Genomic DNA, 21,473 nt, shown 5'->3' with positions numbered 1-21,473 from the left:
TTGGATAAGAATTGGTTCATGTACAAATGATCTGGAGGGAATTTAAGTTATTTCCTTGCAAAAAACCTATATAATTTTTTTGCCGTAAATAAAGAATTTTATATTTTATTGTCTATGCTCATTATATATTGTATATGTATTGTATATATGTATTTGCTTTGTAAATATCAGTTGTGAAATTTTTTGCAATGTAAAAACAAAACTCTTGCTTTGCTAAATCCTAATTCTAATAATTAATTATAATTCTAATAATTCTAGGTCAGAATTATGAGAAAAGAAATGTAACTAAAATTGTTATAATTAGTTGAAATTTTTAATTAAAAAAAAACATTAAATGTTAAAACAATAAATAGTTTGAACATAAATTGTGACCAAAAATTCAAAATCACAACAAAAAAGTATTTAAAAATTTAAAACACTTAAAAATATGTTTAATATTTAGTGACATTTATGACATAGTCATAACTATAATGTCATTACTATGACAAAATTGACAGTATATTTATGACTTATAGAAAAAAAATATTTGATACATCTTAAATATACAGTCATAACTGTATATTTTTTGTTATAACTTTTTATCTGATTATGAATTAGTATCTCATAATGGTCTCATAATCCCTAAATCTCATTCTAAAATTATAAATTTAAATTGTCTTTTTAAATTACTGTAAAAACAATAATTCAATCACACTATTAAATGTAATCTTTATCAAATCTCGCAATATCCGTATTATGCCGTATATCAATATTATATTGCTTTTTTCAGACCGTACATTATAATGTACCCAATCAGGTAATCAGTTTGACAACATAATGTTTTATTTTATATTTTTTTATTTATTTGATCAAAATAGCGTACGATTTTTAATATCAGCCGTTCATCAATTATCAAACAGAAAAGCAGCCATATTTTTTTCTTTGAGTACATCACTATAATAAAGCGACTGTTTATTATATTTATATGGCGACAACATGACTGTCAGCTCTCTGTGCACCTAGATAGCAACAGCCAGAGTGCAGCAGAATGAGAAACAAGCGACACGAGCCGCTTTGAATTTCACAAAGAGGAGTAATACAATATTAAAGAGTCGCTGTGTGTGATAATTCAGTGGAAGTGATGTTCTCAGCATGGATTTACTCTTTGACTCAAAGATGTGACATCTTCACGTTCTCCAGCTCACGCTTCTCCTCTTCAGCTCTGCCTGATTCCTCTGGTTATCGCTCTCTGGCTCTCCTCCGCTTGTTTATGCTCTCCAGTTTCCCCCCCTGGTTTGAGATTAGTCCCTGCTGTGTGCGTGGTGTGTGTATTTAGCTCATGGTGGGTAGCAGTGGGTGGGGTTTTATTTTCCAGCACAGATTAGCAGCTGAGAAGGGGATTCCATCCTATTAAATTATTCATGCTCAAGAAATGATTACAGTGCATGACACAGCATTGTGCATCAATAAAAGCCTTACCCTAGACACTGCGTGTGTGTGTGTGTGTGTGTGTGTGAAGATCCTAATTCATTGGGTTCAAATTAGATGGCGACCATAATATAAACTCAGTGAGAGAGGCAGATTATTCCAAGCACGATTCATCATCTCTCTTTGTAGGAAGGCAATGGTTTGATTTAACTTGGGTTGAGTTGTAGGGCAGAGCTTTTTAAACTTATAAACTTTCCACTGAGGATCCAAAGAAGATTTTCGGGGGACAAATACACTAAGCAGGCACTTTGCAAGTGCAAAAACGGATCTGGTTCACTATTGAAACCGCATATATAAATCTGTACTGATGCCCATGGTTAAGCAGATTTTATTTAAAGAGTTTGTATGCATTTTCTATTCATTTTAAAAGCAGGTATTTTCAGAATATAAAAAAGTAAAGCATTCTAACTAGACATATGGAAGTTGAGGTATCTATGGTGTAACAGCAAAATTGTAAAAATAAGAATAATAACCTCTAACATTGAAGATAAACATATTTCATGCTATTTATTGTAAAGAATGAAAATAGAAAAGGTTTTTTTCTACATTTTTGCTATGTCGCACCATAGGATACATAGGAGTCCAATGTTTATTAGTCAGCTACCCAAATCAAGATGCTGGTACGCATGGGATACTTTTTTCTTACAACCAGACAAAAATATGGTAAGGTTTATTGGGAAAATTATTACGTATAATACAATTTTTGTCATAATTTCAGTGTTTCATCTCATGACTGTATCGCATTTATTTCTTTCATATTTTCTTTCTCCTTTATGGTGGAAATATATGAAGACCTGATTTGCAGAATTTCTTCAGTAAAAATGATTAAATCTTGTATATGAAACCATACTATTTTAAAAGGTGTGTGTGTGTGTGTATATATGTATATATATATATATATATATGCTCAAATTTGAACTTATTTACTTAGCTGCTTTCAGTGACATTGAGTGAACTTTGTTCTCTATTGTTTGTGCCCTGCCTCTAAGCTGGAGCTGTGGTATTTGGTATTTGTTGAGAAGAATGTGGCATTATGGATGGTACAGTGTGTACCGAGAGGAACATTTACACTCAGCGTTTAGAGCAGAACACTAATAAATGTCAGATTATTAAATTAGTCTGGTTGTCTGTAAAAATGTACCATTATAGTTCAAGTGTGCATCTGTCCTTATATCCAGCTTTTAGCAGTATTTTGTCTTAGTCTGAATCCTGTTTTGCATAAATACTACCAGCAAACAGCAGCAGGAGTTTTAGACCGTGCAGCCAGTGGTAAGCTGACTCCTTATGTTGAGTTTATCTACGCGTCCAGGTCATGTCGTAGCCTACATTTCATGTAATATTTTAAGTGCAAGAGTAGCTGCATATTTATATATAGCCCTCACTTACTGCTATTACAATTAAGGTCATTAATAACTTACCACAAACGACACCTCTCTGGCTAAACCACACGCTGACACAACCTCTGTCTTAGCCTGAAGTGAACTTCTCAGCCTCATTTAGAGTTTACAACCGAATGAACCGTAATGTTTTTCCCTGCAGGTGCCACGAGGTGAAGTCAGTATAGTGTGAGCGGGAGCCCCGAGATGGCGACGCAGGGCCTGGGGGCCCGGCTCTTGGTGCTGCTGGCCGTGTTGGCGGTGGCTCATGCCTCCATCTTCCTGACCAATCAGAGACTGAAACCTCGGTTCCAGCGAGACCGGCGCAACATCCGCCCCAACATCATCCTCATCCTCACCGATGACCAGGACATTGAATTGGGTGAGTGGAAAAAAAACTCAAAAACTATTAGTTTCGTTTGGGGAACAAAATAAGTGTGTTACAGTAGCTTGTAAAATGTTTTAGGTTTGTTGTTAGGCACAGCGCGCACTAGAATGTCTAAAACACCCTTAACCATGATGAAATGATTTACATAGCAACCGCAGTACGGTAAAGGACACCAGTTTTCATCTGATTCCAATGACAGCTTAAAGGATCACATGACACTGAAGACTGGGTTTAATCTAGCTTTAAATCACAGGAATAAATTATATTTTAAAATATATTGAAATAGAAACTGTTATTTTAAATTCTAATCATGTTTTAAAATATTAATGTTTTTTAATAATAAATGCAGCTTAAAATACCTGTTTCATATACATTTAAAAAAAAAAAAAAAAAAAAAGGTAGTGTACTGTGGTGTATTTCTACTCCTTTAGTTAATTCACTACCAATTAACCACTTGTAATAAAAAAAAAATCACAGTCACATGTTATTTGCTCCTGAAACAAAGCAGCTCTTTAGAATCTCTAATGGTTTTAGCAAATAAAATCTCTCAGTCTAAAAGGGTTACAGGTACGAGATGGAACTAATGCTGAAAGAACCTTTGCTTGTGTTGAATGTGTTTGTGTGTGTGTGTGTGTGTGTGGGAGCTCATTTATTTTTTACAGGCTGTCTCTATGTGGTGAAAAAGAGACATCTTGGGCTTTGTCAGAGCGGAAGACTATGATTCAATTAGGACGGAAAGTCCCACTCTTCTCAGAGCTGGACAGTGTTGATTTTATATGCACACACGCATGCGTGTGTAAGCTGTAATTATGGATGTGGCAGGGAGAGGACCGTCTATGTCTCGTCTCATTTCCTCTTGAGTGCTTGTCTGAGTGAATGTTGATTTATACGGTATTGTCCATCCATACTGACCTTTGTGTGTAAAGAGTATTTTTGCAGTGTGTATGTTCGTATGTGCTGACCTTTCTGCTTGAATCTGTAGAGGTGTAGTGATCCTGTCTGAAAAGGCCAAAGGGAAACAGACTTCCTGTCTCCGATCGTGTCAATTGAGCCAATCAGGGTGTAGGTTGTGTAGTTTCACTTAGCCGTAGTGTGTTCTCATAAATTATAAAAAAAAAAAATGATAATAATGCATTTTAAAAACTGTCTTTCTGCAGTCTCTCATGCTTACCAAAGCTGTATTTATATGAAAAAACTGTTATTTATTACTGTCATTCAAAGCTGAATTTTTATTTTTTCTGAAAAACAAAAAAAAAACAGTCATCAATGTCTTCGTTTGTTAAATAGCATTTATCATTTAAAGTAAATCTTTTTTTTAATTTTAAAATGTTATGCCTCTTTGATAAATAAAACGTTTAAAAGGGCAGCGTTCGTTCAAAATAGAATTTCCTGTACACCTTTGATTTAATGCATTTTTGCTAAATTAAATATATAAATTTTACTGGCTCAAAACCTTTGAATGGTGGTGCAAAAACAATAGTTTGTCCTCATTTACATTTAAACAATCGTGCATGTGTGTATTTGAACAAGACAAGGTCGAATAAATGCTGAGTAAAAGTGAAAACAAAAGGGCTTTCGAAAAGTATACTGTAATTGAGACTTTTAATAAACAGTGTGTGACTTGTGAATATAAAGCCTGTATCATATATCTCTAAACAAACACATTCATGCACACACACACACACACTGCTGGTGTCACATGAATTCCCAGGTTGCAAACGACCAGGACATTTCCTCTTAAAGGCTGTGATCTCACAAACAGGAAAAATGAAAGAACTGATATCTTTATCCTGTCGATGTGTTGAAGCCAGTCCTCTTTGAAAACGGTAGAGCAGGCTTTATGTCACCTTGAGTGATATGCTGTATGATAGATCTTCTTTCACTCTCTCTCTCGTCCAGGCTCCATGCAGGTCATGAATAAGACCCGGCGGATCATGGAGCAGGGTGGAACGCACTTCTCCAACGCGTTTGTCACCACACCCATGTGCTGTCCATCACGCTCCTCCATGCTGACGGGGAAATACGCCCACAACCACAACACCTACACCAACAACGAGAACTGTTCTTCTCCCTCCTGGCAGGCCCAACACGAGCCGCGCACTTTCGGAGTCTACCTAAACAGCACTGGCTACAGGACAGGTGGAGATCAATCACAAACACACACTGAAAGGATCACTTGGTTAAACTTATGTTACTGTTACATGATATAGAGTACAAGTAGAGGGGAGTACAGTAGTGTAGAGTGCAGTAGAGCGATGGATTCAGCATAGGATAATGTAGACTAAAACAGAATAGAGTAAAGTAGCATAGTAAACTAAAGGAGAACAGCCTAGAGACTGGAATTTGTAGAAGTAGAAAACTGTAGATTAAAGTAGAGTAATGTTGACTGTGGAAGAGTGGAATAGAGTTCAGAAGAGTAGATTGAAGTAAAGGAAAATAGCCTAGAAATTAGCAGAATCATGTGGAATGAAGTGCAGGGTAGAGTTAAGTAGACTATACTAAAGTAAAGGTAGAGTAGAAAAAAATAAAATAGCCTATATTTACAGAGCAGAATATAGCAACATAGACTTGAGAAAGGTTTATTAAAGCAGAGGAATAGACTAAAATTGTGTAGAATAAAACTGAGTTGAGTAGACTATACTGAAGTAAGGATTGAAGTAGAGGAGCATATACCAGAGTAGAGTTGAGTAGACTGGAATAAAGGAGAAGACAAGAGCTTACTGATCAATAGAATAATGTAGAATAGATTAAAGTAGAGTAGAACAGAGTTGATAAAAGTAAAGAGAATAGCCTTAAGATGTGTAGACTAGTGTATAAAAAATACATTGAAATAGCTTCTACCTAATTAGAGAAGAACAGAGTGACATAGACTTGAGAAAAGTTAATTAATGCAGACTAAACCAGACTAACATAAAGTAAAACAAAACAGGCTTGATTAAAATAGAAGAGAATAACATAGATATAAATAAGCTAGAGTAGAACAATGTGGAATAAAGTACACTAACAAAATAATATATTAATAATAGAGAATAAATTAGAGTTTAATACATTTGAGTGGCCTATACTAAAACAGAGTAGAATAGAGTACCGTAGACTGAAATGAAAGTAGAGTAGCCTAAAGTAGAGTGGTGTAGTTGAGTACTTTAAATCTTTATAGTGTAAACTTCATTGTTGGACTAGATTAGAGCCTAATCAGAGTGCAGCAGCTGTGGCTCTACGATCACACTTTTATATCCTCATAGCCTTTGATGATTTCTATCTGAAAAACTTGGAGTAGACACCAAAGCATTATGGCGCTTAACTCTTCCCTACAATAACAACCTGACGTGAATGTAAAATGCATTTCATAGATTGAGCTCTCATTCATTCGTGAGCCGTTTCATCAGTCACGGTTGTGTCTGTTCACACACTCTCACCAGAGATTCAGTGTGACAGGCCCCCAGGTCACACACACTGCCAAACACACTCCCGAAGACTCTTGCACGAACACTGACATAATCTGTCTTCAACAGATGATTTTCATTAAATTAAAACCCTTTGGGCTGTAATAGATGCTTTTGTGCATTTGTGTATGTGATGTTTTCTGTTTGTGACATAGACATCAGGCAGAAGTACCATGTGCATGTAAACATAGCATGACCAGCTGTGAATGTTGCGCCTGCACACACACACACACACACACGCACGCACACACACACACACGCACGCACGCACACCTGGCAGTGAGTCAGGCTTTTAGTGGTAACAGTGATCCATTAGAGCACACTTCCTCTAGGAGAGAGACCGGCTCTGACCAACATCCTCTCTAATGTAACATTTCCAACACAAATATTCATCCATCTTCACGTAGCTCCCTGTCCTCTATTTCTGTGCATGCGGGGTCTGTCTATATGCCCACTGTATCTTCAGTGCCTCTTCTAGACTATTTATCACTCGTAGTGTACTCTATTCTGTTCTGTTCTTTTCTGTTCTGTATCGTTCTGTTCTACGTCGTTTTGCCATTCTCTTCATCATTCTGTTCATCTCTACACAGCTATATCAATACACAATTCTACTGTACTCTGCTCTACTTTGCTAAGCTCTATTCTGTTCTACTTTATGCTGTTCTACAATCATTTATTCTACTCTACTGTATTCTCCTGTTTTACTCTCTTGTTTTACTTTACCCTATTGAACAATTTTCTGCTCTACTCTGTTGTACTGTTTTTCTTCTCTTATTTTATTATTCTGTGGTCTGTTCTGCTCTATTCAACTGTACAATATGGTTTTCCACTTAAATACTAAAATTCTACTATACTCTAACTTGTCCTGCTCTACTCACCTTTACCTCTATTCTGTTTTACCTTTTAATGTATTCTGTTGTACTCTACTTAACTCCATTCTATTCTATTATGTTCCACTTTACTCACCTCTACCTCAGTGTACACATTTATTTTACTGTGCTTACTGTGTTTTCTTCAATTCTTCTCTGTTCTGTTTACTCTATTACTCTACTAAATTACTCTATTAAACTCCATTCTGTTCTACTCTACTCATCTGTAGTATACACTTCTATTTCTTTCTCTATTCCACTGTACCATACTTTTTTCTCTTATCCTATTTAACTCAAATTAACTTTGTCATGTTATACTCGACTTTATTCTTCTTTTCTGTACTCTGCTCTATTCTGCTCTCTATTTTATTCTACTCTACTCTTTATTTCTTTTTTGTCTCCGCTGTATTTTGCTCTCTTCTGCACGCCGTGTCTTTATGATAACTCTACTCTTTTGTGTTTGTGTTTCTCAGCATTCTTTGGGAAGTATCTGAATGAGTATAACGGTACTTACGTTCCTCCCGGATGGAGGGAGTGGGTCGCCATGGTGAAGAATTCCCGCTTTTATAACTACACTCTGTGCAGGAACGGTGTCCGAGAGAAACATGGATATGAATACTCAAAGGTGAGTGTTCAAGGTGGCCAATCATGTGGAAACTCGTTTTTTCAGACTGCATCACCTTTCTTAATTTCTTGTCACGCCTTAATCCATTGAACAGTTTGTCTCTTTTCTGTCACTCTCTTTCTCTCATTGGCTCTCTCTCAAAAGTTCAGCGTCTTTTGTCAGGGTTTATCAGTCCCAGAGTGGCTGATATCCAAGCTCTCTGGCAACAGAAAAGTTTGCTTATTAGTGGGGTGTATATGTGTTCTTGGTAATCTTTTGAGTAGCTGAGACTGAATTATTTTAAATTAGTAGATGAATGATCGGATCTCTGTACCTCCTGTAGGACTACCTGACAGATCTCATAACCAATGACAGCATCAGTTACTTCCGCATGACAAAGAAGATCTACCCTCACCGCCCCATCATGATGGTGATCAGTCACGCTGCCCCTCATGGCCCGGAGGACGCGGCCCCTCAGTACACCACTGCCTTCCCCAATGCTTCACAACACATGTGAGTCTAAACCTACGTTGCATGGCATTCAACTTGAAATTCAAAGCTAAAAGACATTTCAGAATGTCTTAGTATCTGTATTTTCTTTGTCTCTTTTTCGTCTGGATGAAAGCATCACTAAAGTTGCATGAACTCAACCAGTGTGTGTAAAAACTGATTAATGATAATCCAAAAAGCATCTTAAACTTCAGTAGAAGTACATAAGTAGAAGAACATTTAATCATAATCAATTGTAGCATTTTGAGAACCTGCTCAACGCAATCTAGTGGTTTTGGACATTTGAGAAATAGCTTTCTTTGCTAACAGTTTTTGAGTGTAATGGACAAAAATCACAAAAGTGATATCTTTAGATTCAGGGGCGGAGCCAGAAGCTGTCCAGGGATGGCCATGTTTTATATACGCACTGGCGAATCATTACAAGCCTCGTTATGTGTCTTCGACACCTTGCCCTGAAGGTACACAGTACTTATCAGAGCGCCGCCACTTTGTGCTTAAAAAAAATGTTATTAGCTTTTTAATTATTGCTTATTGGAAAAGTTATGGATTTTGTTTAGACAAAATTTAACACACAAACTACTTTGCTGGCACAATACCAAACTACATGTGAAGCTCTCTGCAAAGCTTTAACATATTGACACTAAGCCTTGTGTGTGCCAGTGTCATCTCACACTAAATACACCACCTCAAATTGATAACAGCGCCACCTATTGTTTAAAGTGATTAACCATTCCAGCGTATTGCATATTGCTACATTTAATACACTATAAGAATAAATAAAGAATAAAATTTAGTTAATCATTGCTGCAGTTGGTCTGAAGCTCGCCTCCTTGCTCGCTTGGCTATTTAATTGCTATTAATTATTTTTTAGTTTTTATTAATTATAATTTTTTTGTGCTGTACAGTTTTAATTTTTATATTTTATTTTAAGGTTCAGCTAAAAAAAACAATTTTGGCATCCATTGTACATACTCAAAAACATGAAAGGGGTCAGTGGGAGTAGAGATGAATAGGAAGAGAGCAGAGAAACAGCTGGAAATCATGGATAACATTTTGAGTCGAAATCTTGCTACACTTTTCTCTATTTCTGTCACTCAAGTGCTACTCGATAGGGATGTTATAATGGAAACAGTCCTCTTTGGTTCACGCTAATGTACCCACAGACACACACACACACTTGTTTTTCTCTGCCGGTATCTCCTGCTCTCTTGCTAATTGGCCACCAGCTGGTACCAGACCTTTTTTTCCCAATGTCTCTTTCTCTCCCCTCGTTCATCTCTCCATTTCTGTCCCTCCAGCAGATAAATCCTCCTGTCTCTGTCAATGCTTTTCCCAGGGTCTGTAATCCTCCTGCCAGAGAGAAACTGCCATTCTTCACACACACACACACGCACACGCACACACATACAATCACAGACATGCCGAGTACATGCATGATGATGAAAAGCATATTTGTTAAATCCTGTCTACACGTGATGCATTTGTTTTTAGGTAGCTGGATTTGCTAAATCTCTAGGACCCCACTCTCACTCTCTGTGTACACAGAGTAATCTCTAAATCTCATTTTATAGTTCTCCATGTCTACTGTTGTACCCAGTGACCTCATAAATTCAGCCTCTGGATACAGGAAATCTCTGGACAGAGGCCGGATGCATGAAAATCTGCTAGTCAAAAATGAAATAAATGTGATTTATTTGCATTTCTTGAAATAAAATTGATAGTTTTGTAAAAGTAAAAGTTACCTTCAAATTTCAGTTTGAATATATTATTCAGCTCTCTTTAAATATTAACAGTTAACTACAGTAAACTTCCTTGCTCAGTGCATGAACCCAAAAGAGAGAAATGGCCACATGTAATGCACTATAAATTGCATGCTGACATATTTCAAAAACAAGCTTGAAGATTTACATTAATGTACTTGTATAGAATATATTTCATGCCCCAGATGCATCCGACAGCACACACACAGATATATTATCTAGTTAACACACCGCAAATGAGCAAACAAAAAGCCTCTAATGTACTAAATTCTATCTCTGTCTGTCTCTCTCAGATTCGATTTGCTTTCAGGACATTGTGTCTCTAAGCACAAAACCACACAACCATGAGCTCCCATTTCTCTCGCATTCAAGCAAGGAAAAGAGAGGGAGAGAGCAAAGAGATATAGTACTGTCAATGAATATCACTGTCTTTCCTGAAATATTGAGGCGTCAGGAATAAAATCAGACAGAATGCTCACAAACGTGCACATTCGCTTTCTCAAGCTGGCTGATGAGGGGGAAAACCAAAATAGATGAATAGATATTCATGTTTTGATTCTTCAAACAGTGTGTGTGTGTTTGTGTGTGATAAGCTTGCTGTTGCAGTTTAACAGCCATTTGATTCACCATTAGAGTAGATATAAACCAGGAGATGCAAACCTGCCCACTTTATGATTCACATAAACATCCATCATCCCTTCAAAGTAACTGAGAGTCTAGAATTTAATGTGCTTTTATTATTTTTCTGATGTCATCTCGCTTTCACCAATAAAAAACAAACAGCCTAGTTCTTGTTTTGCACGTCCAGTCTCTTTCTGCACACAAACTCCTCATAAAACATGTTTTATGATTCACATCCACCTCTATAACATCACCACCTGTCTGATTGTACCTATATTGCAAAGAAATATGTAACTTTTTTTCAGCCGGTAGCCATGAAAAATGGCCGCGCTCCACACATGCATTCATATACATGTGTCAAAATTCCCCAGAAAGCCTCTCTTAACATCCCATGAAAAATTCCCAGGACCGACCTCATTCTCTCCGGTCAGTCTCCAGCAAACCACCCTCCACCGTCCATAATGGCCTCCCGCTGGTCCTGTACTTCTCTGCTCCTTGCCCTCGTACAGTGCCGTATGTGATTAACCCCTCGTTGCCCCTCAGACTGGCGCAAGGCCACTGCAGAGATATTGTCCAAATCCTCACAGATAGTCAGAGGGCGTATATTATTCGGTGGGAAAATCCCCTTGTTCTCATCGCCGCGTGATCCCGCTGCACCTGTTTCATCTCCATCACTCTTGTGATGGAGGGAATAATGAAAATATGATCGGAAAAGAACAAGAGAGGGAGTAAGAGCGTTTTGAGAGGATTAAAAGGATTATATGTAGACCAATAAAGAAGATGAAACCAGAGAGAGAGAGAGAGAGAGAGAGAGAGAGAGAGAGAGAGAATATGCTGTTTACTGTCTACATAGGCAGCTGCCTTCCGAGGCCGTATTCAAACTGTGATGAAATCTCATGTGACTTATTTGGAGCACTTTGTATAGGCAGCAACTAGCATTTCCTATGTCAAGTACACCGGACTCAATTAAAAATTAATTCTAATCTGATGCTCTAATAAGAAATGCAGAGCATGCACACAAATATTGCATTAAATGATGTGTTCAATTCAATAATTTTCTGTATTATATAAAACCCTCCTTGTACCATTATAAATCAGCTTCAGTTTTGCATTAGCGTGTTGCTAAGCTAATATTAGCTGAAATATATCTTGATAGTCTGAACTATTTCACGAAACAGTGTTGTGAATCAGATTAGATATATTTTTACTCTACTATTCTGTACTTTGTAATAAATTTATAATCGACTTTTCTGTTTACAGTCAATTCCAGTCTGGCATTAGCATGATAGCTAAGCTAGTGTGTTGAGAGCATAAAGCTTAAAGCTTGCATGTCTCTTACAAAAATAGTCCACGATTTTACTACAAATAAAACCAAAAATACATTGTTACTATTTAAACCATGGTATCCCAAATTAACCAAGGTTTTGCAATTGGTAATCAATGTGGCAAAAAAGCATCGTTACTTTTACTGTATTATGGTTATTTTTTTTACAGGCTTTTACATAAGCATGTTGCTAAGTTAATGTCTTGATAGTCTAATAAGCTTAAAATGAAATATAAAAATTTTGTGAAATAAAGATATGAATCAAATTAGAACACTTTTCTGTATTAAATACTATATTTCTATTGAACTTTTCTGTTTGCGGTCATTAGCATGTTGCTAAGTTAATGCCTTGCTTAGTAATCACGAACTAACCATGGCTTTGCTGCATAGTGTATGGTTTTATCATGGTATCTGGAGCAAAAGTGTGGTCATGCAAAGGGTAATCCAATATGCCACTTTTACTACAATAAAACCACGGGGAGAATCAAAAATAAAGCTAAATTACTCCAAATTGTCAGTACTGAATATAATATTTATCAACTATTCTGTTTACTGGGTTCTGTGTATCTTGAGCAGTACTGAAACCCTGTTGGCTGAACAAACCTGAGCAATCAGGAATTTCTTAAAATGCACAAAAGACTGCCCATTTTAGCACATTCGAAGTGCATAAGCATAGACGTAAAGATAGAGCGGCGTTGAATGAAGTGTTGTGTTCGTGGAATAAATTAATGAACTTGTATTAGATTAAATGCAGGAAAAACAATAGAAAAGGTCAACGAGTGAATAATGAATCTTTTTAGTGAAATCATTCAAATGACAGAACAATCAGCTACTATTTCTTAGCGTTTGGAACAGCAGTAGGGAAACATGAATTAAAGTATCTCCTATTTTCCTATCTTAAAACACGTCTAAGAAGACGGCACGCTTAGTTTTGAATCAGAGCTACTGTATAGACACAAAAAAGAAGTGTGAGAAGAACAGCAGTGCACTTTTTTTCAGGTCCCAGTACATAAATAGATAAACTAAACAGAGACGGAGAGTTACAGTGTCCCTTGTTAGTCGCTAAGTTGCTATCAGTTTAAATATACGGCACCCTGAAGGCCAGGCAGCAGGCAGATCAGTGCAAAGATGCTCACATTGATTTGTCTGTAGAAGGACTTTAAGTAATGGCTGTAAACAACAGAGCTGGGGGCTTTTAATCACAACTGTAAAGGCATGGAGTGTAAGTGCTGTTTGTTTCTAAAAGGCCTCTCACGCCTGTCACAGGAGCGAGGAGGAGGAGCTACAAACACTCCTCTCTCTTTTTACCCCAGAATAATGGTTGAACAACCATTACATTCACAGAATGTCAGTCTGTCAGTCAGCGCCTGAGAAACCATGAGACTGTAAAATTGCAATGTGTCATTTTTGAAAAGACGGAAGAGAAAGCACACAGTCGATTGCTGTCATTTGTAATTCTGACCATGCAAACGCGCACACACACACACACACACACAGACGCACCTTCATACATTCGCGCAGACACAACCCAGCTGTCAAAAACTGTCTGCGTGCTTTCCTCCGACATCAGCAGAACAGAGTCGACAAACAGTGTCTGGAGACGCTTTGAAAACTCTCTCCATTTCCCTCAGTCATGCTTCAGCAGGTCCACTGACGGTGACTCTCTTCTTCTCCATTCAGAACGCCCAGTTATAACTACGCCCCTAATCCAGACAAACACTGGATTATGCGCTACACCGGCCCCATGAAGCCCATTCACATGGAGTTCACCAACATGCTGCAGCGCAAGAGACTGCAAACGCTGCTGTCCGTGGATGATAGTGTGGAGAAGGTACATATACGCTGTAGACATAAACGACAAGAATTACAAATAATATAAAAAGAATGCAGTTTCTTAAAATAATGTATATAACCAATTTCTATATATGTATATATTAGTGCTGTCAAACGATTAATCCAAAGTAAAAGTAGAAAAAAAAATGATATAATTTATGTGAATATAAATATATACATGTCAATACATGCACATATATTTGAAATATATGCTGTATGTGTCTTTAAATATACATAATTAATATACACAGTACACACATGTATATATTGCAATCATTGTTATTTTAGTATCGATTATGTTTTGTTATGGTATTAACAGTATTAATGTTTCATTTTATTAGTTAATAGTTTTTATCTTTTTTTAAATATATATATATATATATATATATATATATAAATACTGTATTTTATCTTTATATATATATATATATATATATATATATATATATATGTGTGTGTGTGTGTGTGTGTGTGTGTGTGTGTGTGTTTAACTGCTGTACGTTTTAGTTTTTATTTTGCATTTTTATTTCAGTTTTGTTTTTTGTAATTTTGGTACTTTAATTTATTTTCAATTGCATAGGCCATGTTTCCCTTTTTTTTATTTTATCATTTATTTTAGCTTAAATTTAAATACCAAAATTATTTTTATTGCACAGTTAAGTAATTCATTCATTCATTTGTAAATGTAAGTGCGATTTTTGCTCAAGAGAATGAAGAAATCCCATGATGCTTTTGTTTAGTTTTTCTCCAGAAGTTTAGCTTGACCTCAACCACAAAAAGGCTGTTGTTCCTAGTAATCCGTCCTTCCATTCATATGTTTCTTCTGTCTGAATGCAGATATACAACATGTTGGTAGACACCGGGGAGCTGGACAACACGTACGTGATCTACACGGCTGACCACGGATACCACATCGGTCAGTTCGGACTGGTCAAGGGGAAATCCATGCCCTACGAGTTTGACATCAGAGTTCCCTTTTACATCCGCGGCCCAAATGTGGAGGCGGGAGGCATGTGAGTGTGTATCCAATGACAAGACAAAGACATCCCTCAAAAAAAACCTTTGCTTTTAGGTGGTAGAATCATGATAAATGAACACTTACATTTATTCATATATATTAGTATCATATATAATTAGATAATTTAATATAACATTTACTTTTAAATGAAGTCTACGTTTGATTTGAGTGGTTTCAATTACTTTCCAGTGTCCTGCCATATAAAGAGAGAGAATGAAATCAGCACATGTTGCAGGCCGTATCTGAACCCGCGTCCTCCCGGGAGCACCAGACCAGAGCTCTCTCTTTCTCTCGTCAGCATTTAATATCATTAGTCACTAGGTTTACCACTGCTGTGTGATCTGGCTTCTCTCTTTCTCAGAAAAGCTGATTAACAGCAGTAAAGACCACTCATGTGAAGACCACAAGACTTTTTTACTGTGAATGAAAGGCCCTGAAAAGCGGATAAAGAGTTTGGCTGGAGACTCAGGGTGAGAAAGGCGCAGCTGGGGCCAGTTCAACATCAGATGAGCCTTCAGGCAATGAAAAGAGAGAGAGACGAGCCTAATTTACTTTTTGAAAACTGAGCGGATGCGATTGGATTAATCTCCGCCGAGTTTCAGTCCGCTGGCTTCACAGGATTTGAAACGGTCAGCTGAAATTGACACTTCAGTTTTGAGTAATTTTTTTAATCAAATTGAAGCGCCGCAGTTAGGCACGTCGAGGGGTTTGACGCGTTCTCCAGCATCAGATGGTTAGCTCGTTTCATCTCAACCAGGCATGCTTACAAGGGATGTAAGAGGATTTTAAATAGGCCAAAATAAACAAAAACAGCTAAAAATGAAGATGCCAGAAGAAGATTATGATGATGATAATAATAAACTTACCTTTAAAAGTTGCATCTCAGAATCTTTAAAAAAAAAAAAAAAAAAAATATATATATATATATATATATATATATATGTTTAATTTAATTAAAATTTAATTAAAAACCCATCTGTATGTAAACTCTTGAGTTCTTGAATCTTCTGACTGAAATTATACAATTATTTAATATTTTTTAGAATAATTTTATTGTTTATTCATTTATTTCTTTTTTTTAATAGTGTGCTGAATGTATTTGGTAACACTTTAGAAGAGGTTACATTTGTCAACTATTAACTGCAATTTAAAATTTAAAATTCTTCATTTGCTGCTTATTAATATTTAAGATATTTGTTAAGTTTGGGTGTTGGGTGGGATTAGGGTGTAGAATAAGGTCATGTAGATTAAGGCAGTAATATGTGTTTAGTTAATAAATGGCTAATATTTTAGTAATATACACACCAATAAGAGATTAATATGTGCAAACAAAAAAAAGTGTCTATTTTTATTCAGTTTTACTTTTCGGCATTTTAGTACTTTAGTACTTACTACTATATTTATTTTATTTCAGTTGTCTAAGTAACATTTCACATTTTTGTTCACATTTTTTTAATCTTTAAAATGTTTCATTTAATTTTATTTTATAACAGTTAATCTATTTATTCTATTAGTTAGTTTGTTCATTAATTCATTATTGTAAGAAAATTTCAAACATTTCATTTTACAAAATTATAAATATCTTCTAACGTAATATAATCTAGACACAATCACTTAGTTTTGCACTAATGTTGTTTTAAATAAAAAAAAGAAGTTGAAAAGAGTCAGCTTTGTCAGTACAGCAGAAGCACTTCTCAAATATCTAGTGTTATTGTGTTGGACACTGGGGGCCTCTGGAGTCAAAAGGTTTGAGGACAACTGTAGCGTTCACATTTATCTCAATGACAGTTGCTCAGGTGGCACTTGCAGCCCTGCTATGTGTGTGTGTGTGTGTGTGTGTGTGTGTGTGTGTGACCTGCATGCTGCCACTCAGTGTGCGTCTGATTGGCCAATAGTTCACTGTGTGTTCACCCATCCTAAGTGACGTCCCAAATCATACAGGCACAACAAATTATATATATATATATATATATATATGCACTTGGGAAATTACGAAATGTAACCATCTTTTCCACCGACTGAGTGAATGATGATTTTCAGTTTATTACAAAAGAATACAACATGCTACGTTCGAAAAAATAGCAAGGAAATAGCAGTCACCATGCAGCGTATGCTATATACAGCCGTATTCCATTTCGAGCAAGTCCTGGATCTTATTATCAGTCAGTGCTCATGTGCTGCTCTTCTGCTTTCTGACCATTATGTCAAATGGCAACCCTCTCTTCTGTTTCCATAGCAACCCCCACATCGTGTTGAACATAGACTTGGCGCCCACCATCTTGGACATCGCAGGGATGGACGTTCCCCCAGACATGGACGGCAAGTCCATCCTCAAGCTCCTGGACACAGACCGCATGATGAACAGGTGAGGATGTGTCCTGAAGAAATAATATACGGTGCTTGTTCATTTTTGTCCACTTGACTGGATCGTAGATAGTGGAAGTGTTAGTTTATTGATCAGTAGTACTTTTACTGTTATACTATTAAGTGAGTTTATTGATCAGCACTATTATGTGCTAAATTGGTTACATCAGCAGAATTGAAAAAAGTCAAAATTAGACACATTTATTAAAGAAAGTTTGGTGAATTCACTCAGAATGTTCTCCATAATATATCTCCGTCTCCAACCATTTGATGAAGAATTCCTGCCATGATCAGTCAAAAATGTCTTGTACTAGGGGTGTGAATATTTAGGAACCACACGATTCAATCTGATTTCAAGATTTTGAGAGTCATGATTCGATTCCAAAATGATTAGTGAATAACATCGCCTTTAAAATCCAAAGTTTTAAAGTGCACCTTGTATTTTTGTATTGTCTCAAAAAAAAAAGAGTTGACTCTGAATCATTGAAACGAGTCTTTTTTAAAAGGAGTCCCATGCCAACACGTTGATGTCAACACGAAGCATTAGCATACTGTCCGCCCACTTGGTCTTTTCACGTCGGTCTGAATAAAAAAACGCTAATTCATTCTTCACTGCTACGTATCACTTTTGCGGCAGTAAAAATAGCGGTTTCCACGGTAACGCTGTACACAAAGCAGCACTGAGCTCACAAACACAGCTTTATCAGACGTTGTGAGGTGAAAATGAAACCGATCGACCAGTTATTTCAGTTAACATGTTGTGTTTTTTGATCTCGACCTGTTCTTGGGGACTCCCAAAACCAAAATATCAAAGTTTTATTGCCCATAATAAAACAATTGAATGTTAGTTTATTGTCAGCTAATTAAATAGCTTCAAATTAAATAATCTTCTAATTAAATGGCTTCAAAACAAAAGAAATTGAGAACTTTTTTTCTTTTATATGATCTTCTATATAAACTTCAGTTGAACAGCACAGAGCTTGTGAGCAGCGCAACATCCTAGCAGTACAACGCCTTTTGTGAACACAAGGCAGTCTATAATTAACCTAATTTACATATAAAGGAAGGAGGTGTGTTTGCGATGAAAAGAATGACAGAAATGTCATTTTCCGCAAATACCCACAGCGCAGTGCTGTTTCAGCACATTTGGAACCAGGGTGAACTGGTTTGTGGGTGGTTTGCGAATAAAACGCATGCAGAAGCGGCACGTCTGTTTAATAAATTCCCTCTTGATTTCTCAGCGCAGAATCAACAGCGCTACATTACTCGATCAGTTTGTAATCCTGAGGCTCCTGAAGATAATGACGCATTGCATTTAGCCTAATCCCGAGGCTACCGGAGCAGTCTGAACAACACCTCGCCTCACTTCATTGTCACTGAGTGGCAGCAGATGGCGGTCTGCCAGGCATCCTACTGGCACAGAGCCCTTCATCACCATGACACCTGCTGAAATCTCATCTCTGCACTCTTCCGCTAGCCCGCGTACCTCTTTTATTTCAGATGAGAGGAAGAGATGCATATCTCAGCAGGAGGTGGGGGGGGACAGGAAATAAGAAATCCGGAGGGAAGAGGGGCTTTCAGGAAAAATGAGTGGCAGGGAGATGGAGGGCTTGAGCTTCCCTTGTGCTCTCAATCAGCTCAGATAGACGCTGATTAAATAAGGACCTCTATATTTCATCAGCCGCCACGTGCTGAGGTGTCGTAATCGCTTTAGAGGGCATCTCTAAACAGCATCTCTTTGGGGGTTTGCCGGGTGGTCGGAAGAACCAAAGATATTCTGCTCCTAAATATGACTAATAATAAGCGTTTGTGATATGACGCTAGTAAATCGTGAATGATCAAACTGTTTCCACAAAATGACTTTACAGTTGTGGTTTATGAAGCGGTTGAGTGCCTATTTGTTAATATCATTGAAATAAAGTGAAATATGAGCCATATTGTTTGGTCAAAACGGCCCGTCATTATTTCTTCTTTTATATTTTTTTGTTTCCTGTGTTTTCTTAGACATGGAAAGTAGCTGTGCTGTACTGCTCGTAACTTTCCAAAATCAACATTTTAGGTTCATTTCAGATTTTATTTCTGACACGTTTGAGGGTTATAAAGTGCTAGAACTGTCCCGATATCCTGATGATGAAAAAGTCTTATTCAGAGAACAGAATTTTGGAAAAACAAAGTGGAAGTTGGTCGTTGAAAGAATATTATTTCTCGAAAATTATTATGGAAGCCGATTTCTGCCACTGAATAAAATATTGTAAAAAAAAAAAAAAAAAAACTGGGTATTTTCTCAGAATTGTTGTTGAGTTTTAAAGTCAGACGTGCATGATCCTAATAAGCATTTTGAGAAAAATTAAGATTATTAAGATATATTAAGATCACAATATTTACATTTTTTCCCAGAATTGCAAGTTTATAGCTCGAAAACCTGTTTTTCCGACATTTCGAATTTTTTTTTATATATAAACACTCGGTTATGAGTTTATATCTCACAATTCTGACTTTATTTCTCAGAAATGCATCGCACTTAATAACACGCAATTGTGAGTTTTTTTCCTCACAATTCTGAGAGAAATGTCGGAAGTGGGAGTTCATATCAAACAATTCTCTTTTTAACTTGTGATTCGGAGCAAATAAATCTGAAACACAACTATGAAAAAAAAGTCTACATTTTGAGATAACAAGAATTATAGCGTTGTGATGCGAGCCCTCTTGGCAACATTTATTAGACAAGCATGGCTAGTTTAGTTGTTACTAAGTGAAATGAATGACCTAATGAGTAAGACAGTATTTAATGTAAATGATTATTACCGTGGCGACCATATAGCGCACCTCTTTTCTATTAACCCCATAATTTTAACGTGCTATTTATGTCCTAAATACCAATGGCATGGGGCGAAGTGCTCAAAACTTTGGCTTTGAAGTTTTTGCAGTGATGATGCCTTACCAAGTACCGCTAACAATAGGTGTCTGAATAGGAGAAAAGGCCAACCAGAACACTCCTAAATCTGGCAGAAGCTCCTGCGGAGATCAGAGAGAGTGTGTGAGAGCACCGATCGATAGCTCATATCTGCAGAGAAGGTCAGGAGGTGTGCAGAGCACTTGTGTTTCCTCACCTCCGCATCTCCTTCTGTATTTCATCAGGGATAGCAGAGGCGAAGAAAAAACACTTTAAATTGCAGGCTGGATTTCAGTTTAAGCTGTTTGTCTTTTTTTCGGCATTGAATTTTTTTTTCAATTTCGTGCCTCAACTTGTTGCATTTAGTCGTCGTTAGGGTCTGCCGAGAAATGGACAATTTCTGGACAATTTGCTGTTCCAGGTGATCAGTAACAAAGCCGGTAGATCAATATCCATCCGTCTCTCTCCTAATTACAGGTTCCAGCTCAACAAGAAAGGAAAAGTGTGGCGGGACTCGTTCCTGGTGGAGAGAGGGTGAGTCAGCGCAAATTAAATGTGAAAACAGCCGGAGAGCTCTGGGTTTTTGGTGTGAAAGGTCAGCGTATGTTTATTCAGATAACATGAGCTTTTCCTCTCCTTCTCTGGTGACAGAAAACTGCTGCATAAAGTGTTGAATGATGGGAAAGATGTGGCCCAGGAGGAAAACAACCTGCCCAAATACCAGCGTGTTAAAGACCTGTGCCAGCGCGCAGAGTACCAGACGCCATGTGAACAGATCGGTCAGGTACAACAACATACAGAACACTATCTAGCAATATTGAACAGTTTATTAAAAAATATATATATAAAGATTATGCAAACACAATTCCGCAAATGTTGGGACGTTATTTAAAACTAAATCAAATCACGTCATATTTCATGCACAATAGAACATAGAGCGTATGACAAATGTTATACTTTTATTTATTAAATGGGATCATTTCAAATTCGATGCCTGCTGCAG

General features: G+C 36.9%; 1 protein-coding gene across 6 annotated transcripts in view; it reads left to right on the top strand.

Moving 5' to 3' along the window:
• The window catches only part of sulf2b (sulfatase 2b), a 121,199-nt gene that overhangs the window by 86,914 nt on the left and 12,812 nt on the right, over positions 1-21,473 (top strand). For all 6 annotated transcript variants that reach the window (XM_043225501.1, XM_043225502.1, XM_043225503.1 and 3 more), the window contains 9 exons: positions 3,007-3,225; positions 5,131-5,370; positions 8,017-8,168; positions 8,491-8,660; positions 14,043-14,193; positions 15,033-15,208; positions 17,450-17,578; positions 20,948-21,004; positions 21,122-21,254. In XM_043225501.1, the coding sequence (XP_043081436.1) occupies positions 3,051-3,225; positions 5,131-5,370; positions 8,017-8,168; positions 8,491-8,660; positions 14,043-14,193; positions 15,033-15,208; positions 17,450-17,578; positions 20,948-21,004; positions 21,122-21,254 (1,383 nt within the window). In that variant the 5' untranslated portion in view covers positions 3,007-3,050. The remainder of the gene's footprint in view (positions 1-3,006; positions 3,226-5,130; positions 5,371-8,016; positions 8,169-8,490; positions 8,661-14,042; positions 14,194-15,032; positions 15,209-17,449; positions 17,579-20,947; positions 21,005-21,121; positions 21,255-21,473) is intronic.

The sequence above is a fragment of the Puntigrus tetrazona genome, chromosome 23, assembly GCF_018831695.1.
Source record: "Puntigrus tetrazona isolate hp1 chromosome 23, ASM1883169v1, whole genome shotgun sequence".
Lineage (NCBI taxonomy): Eukaryota > Metazoa > Chordata > Actinopteri > Cypriniformes > Cyprinidae > Puntigrus > Puntigrus tetrazona.
Note: the sequence above shows the minus strand (reverse complement) of the source record. Positions and strands in the feature narration are given on the sequence as shown.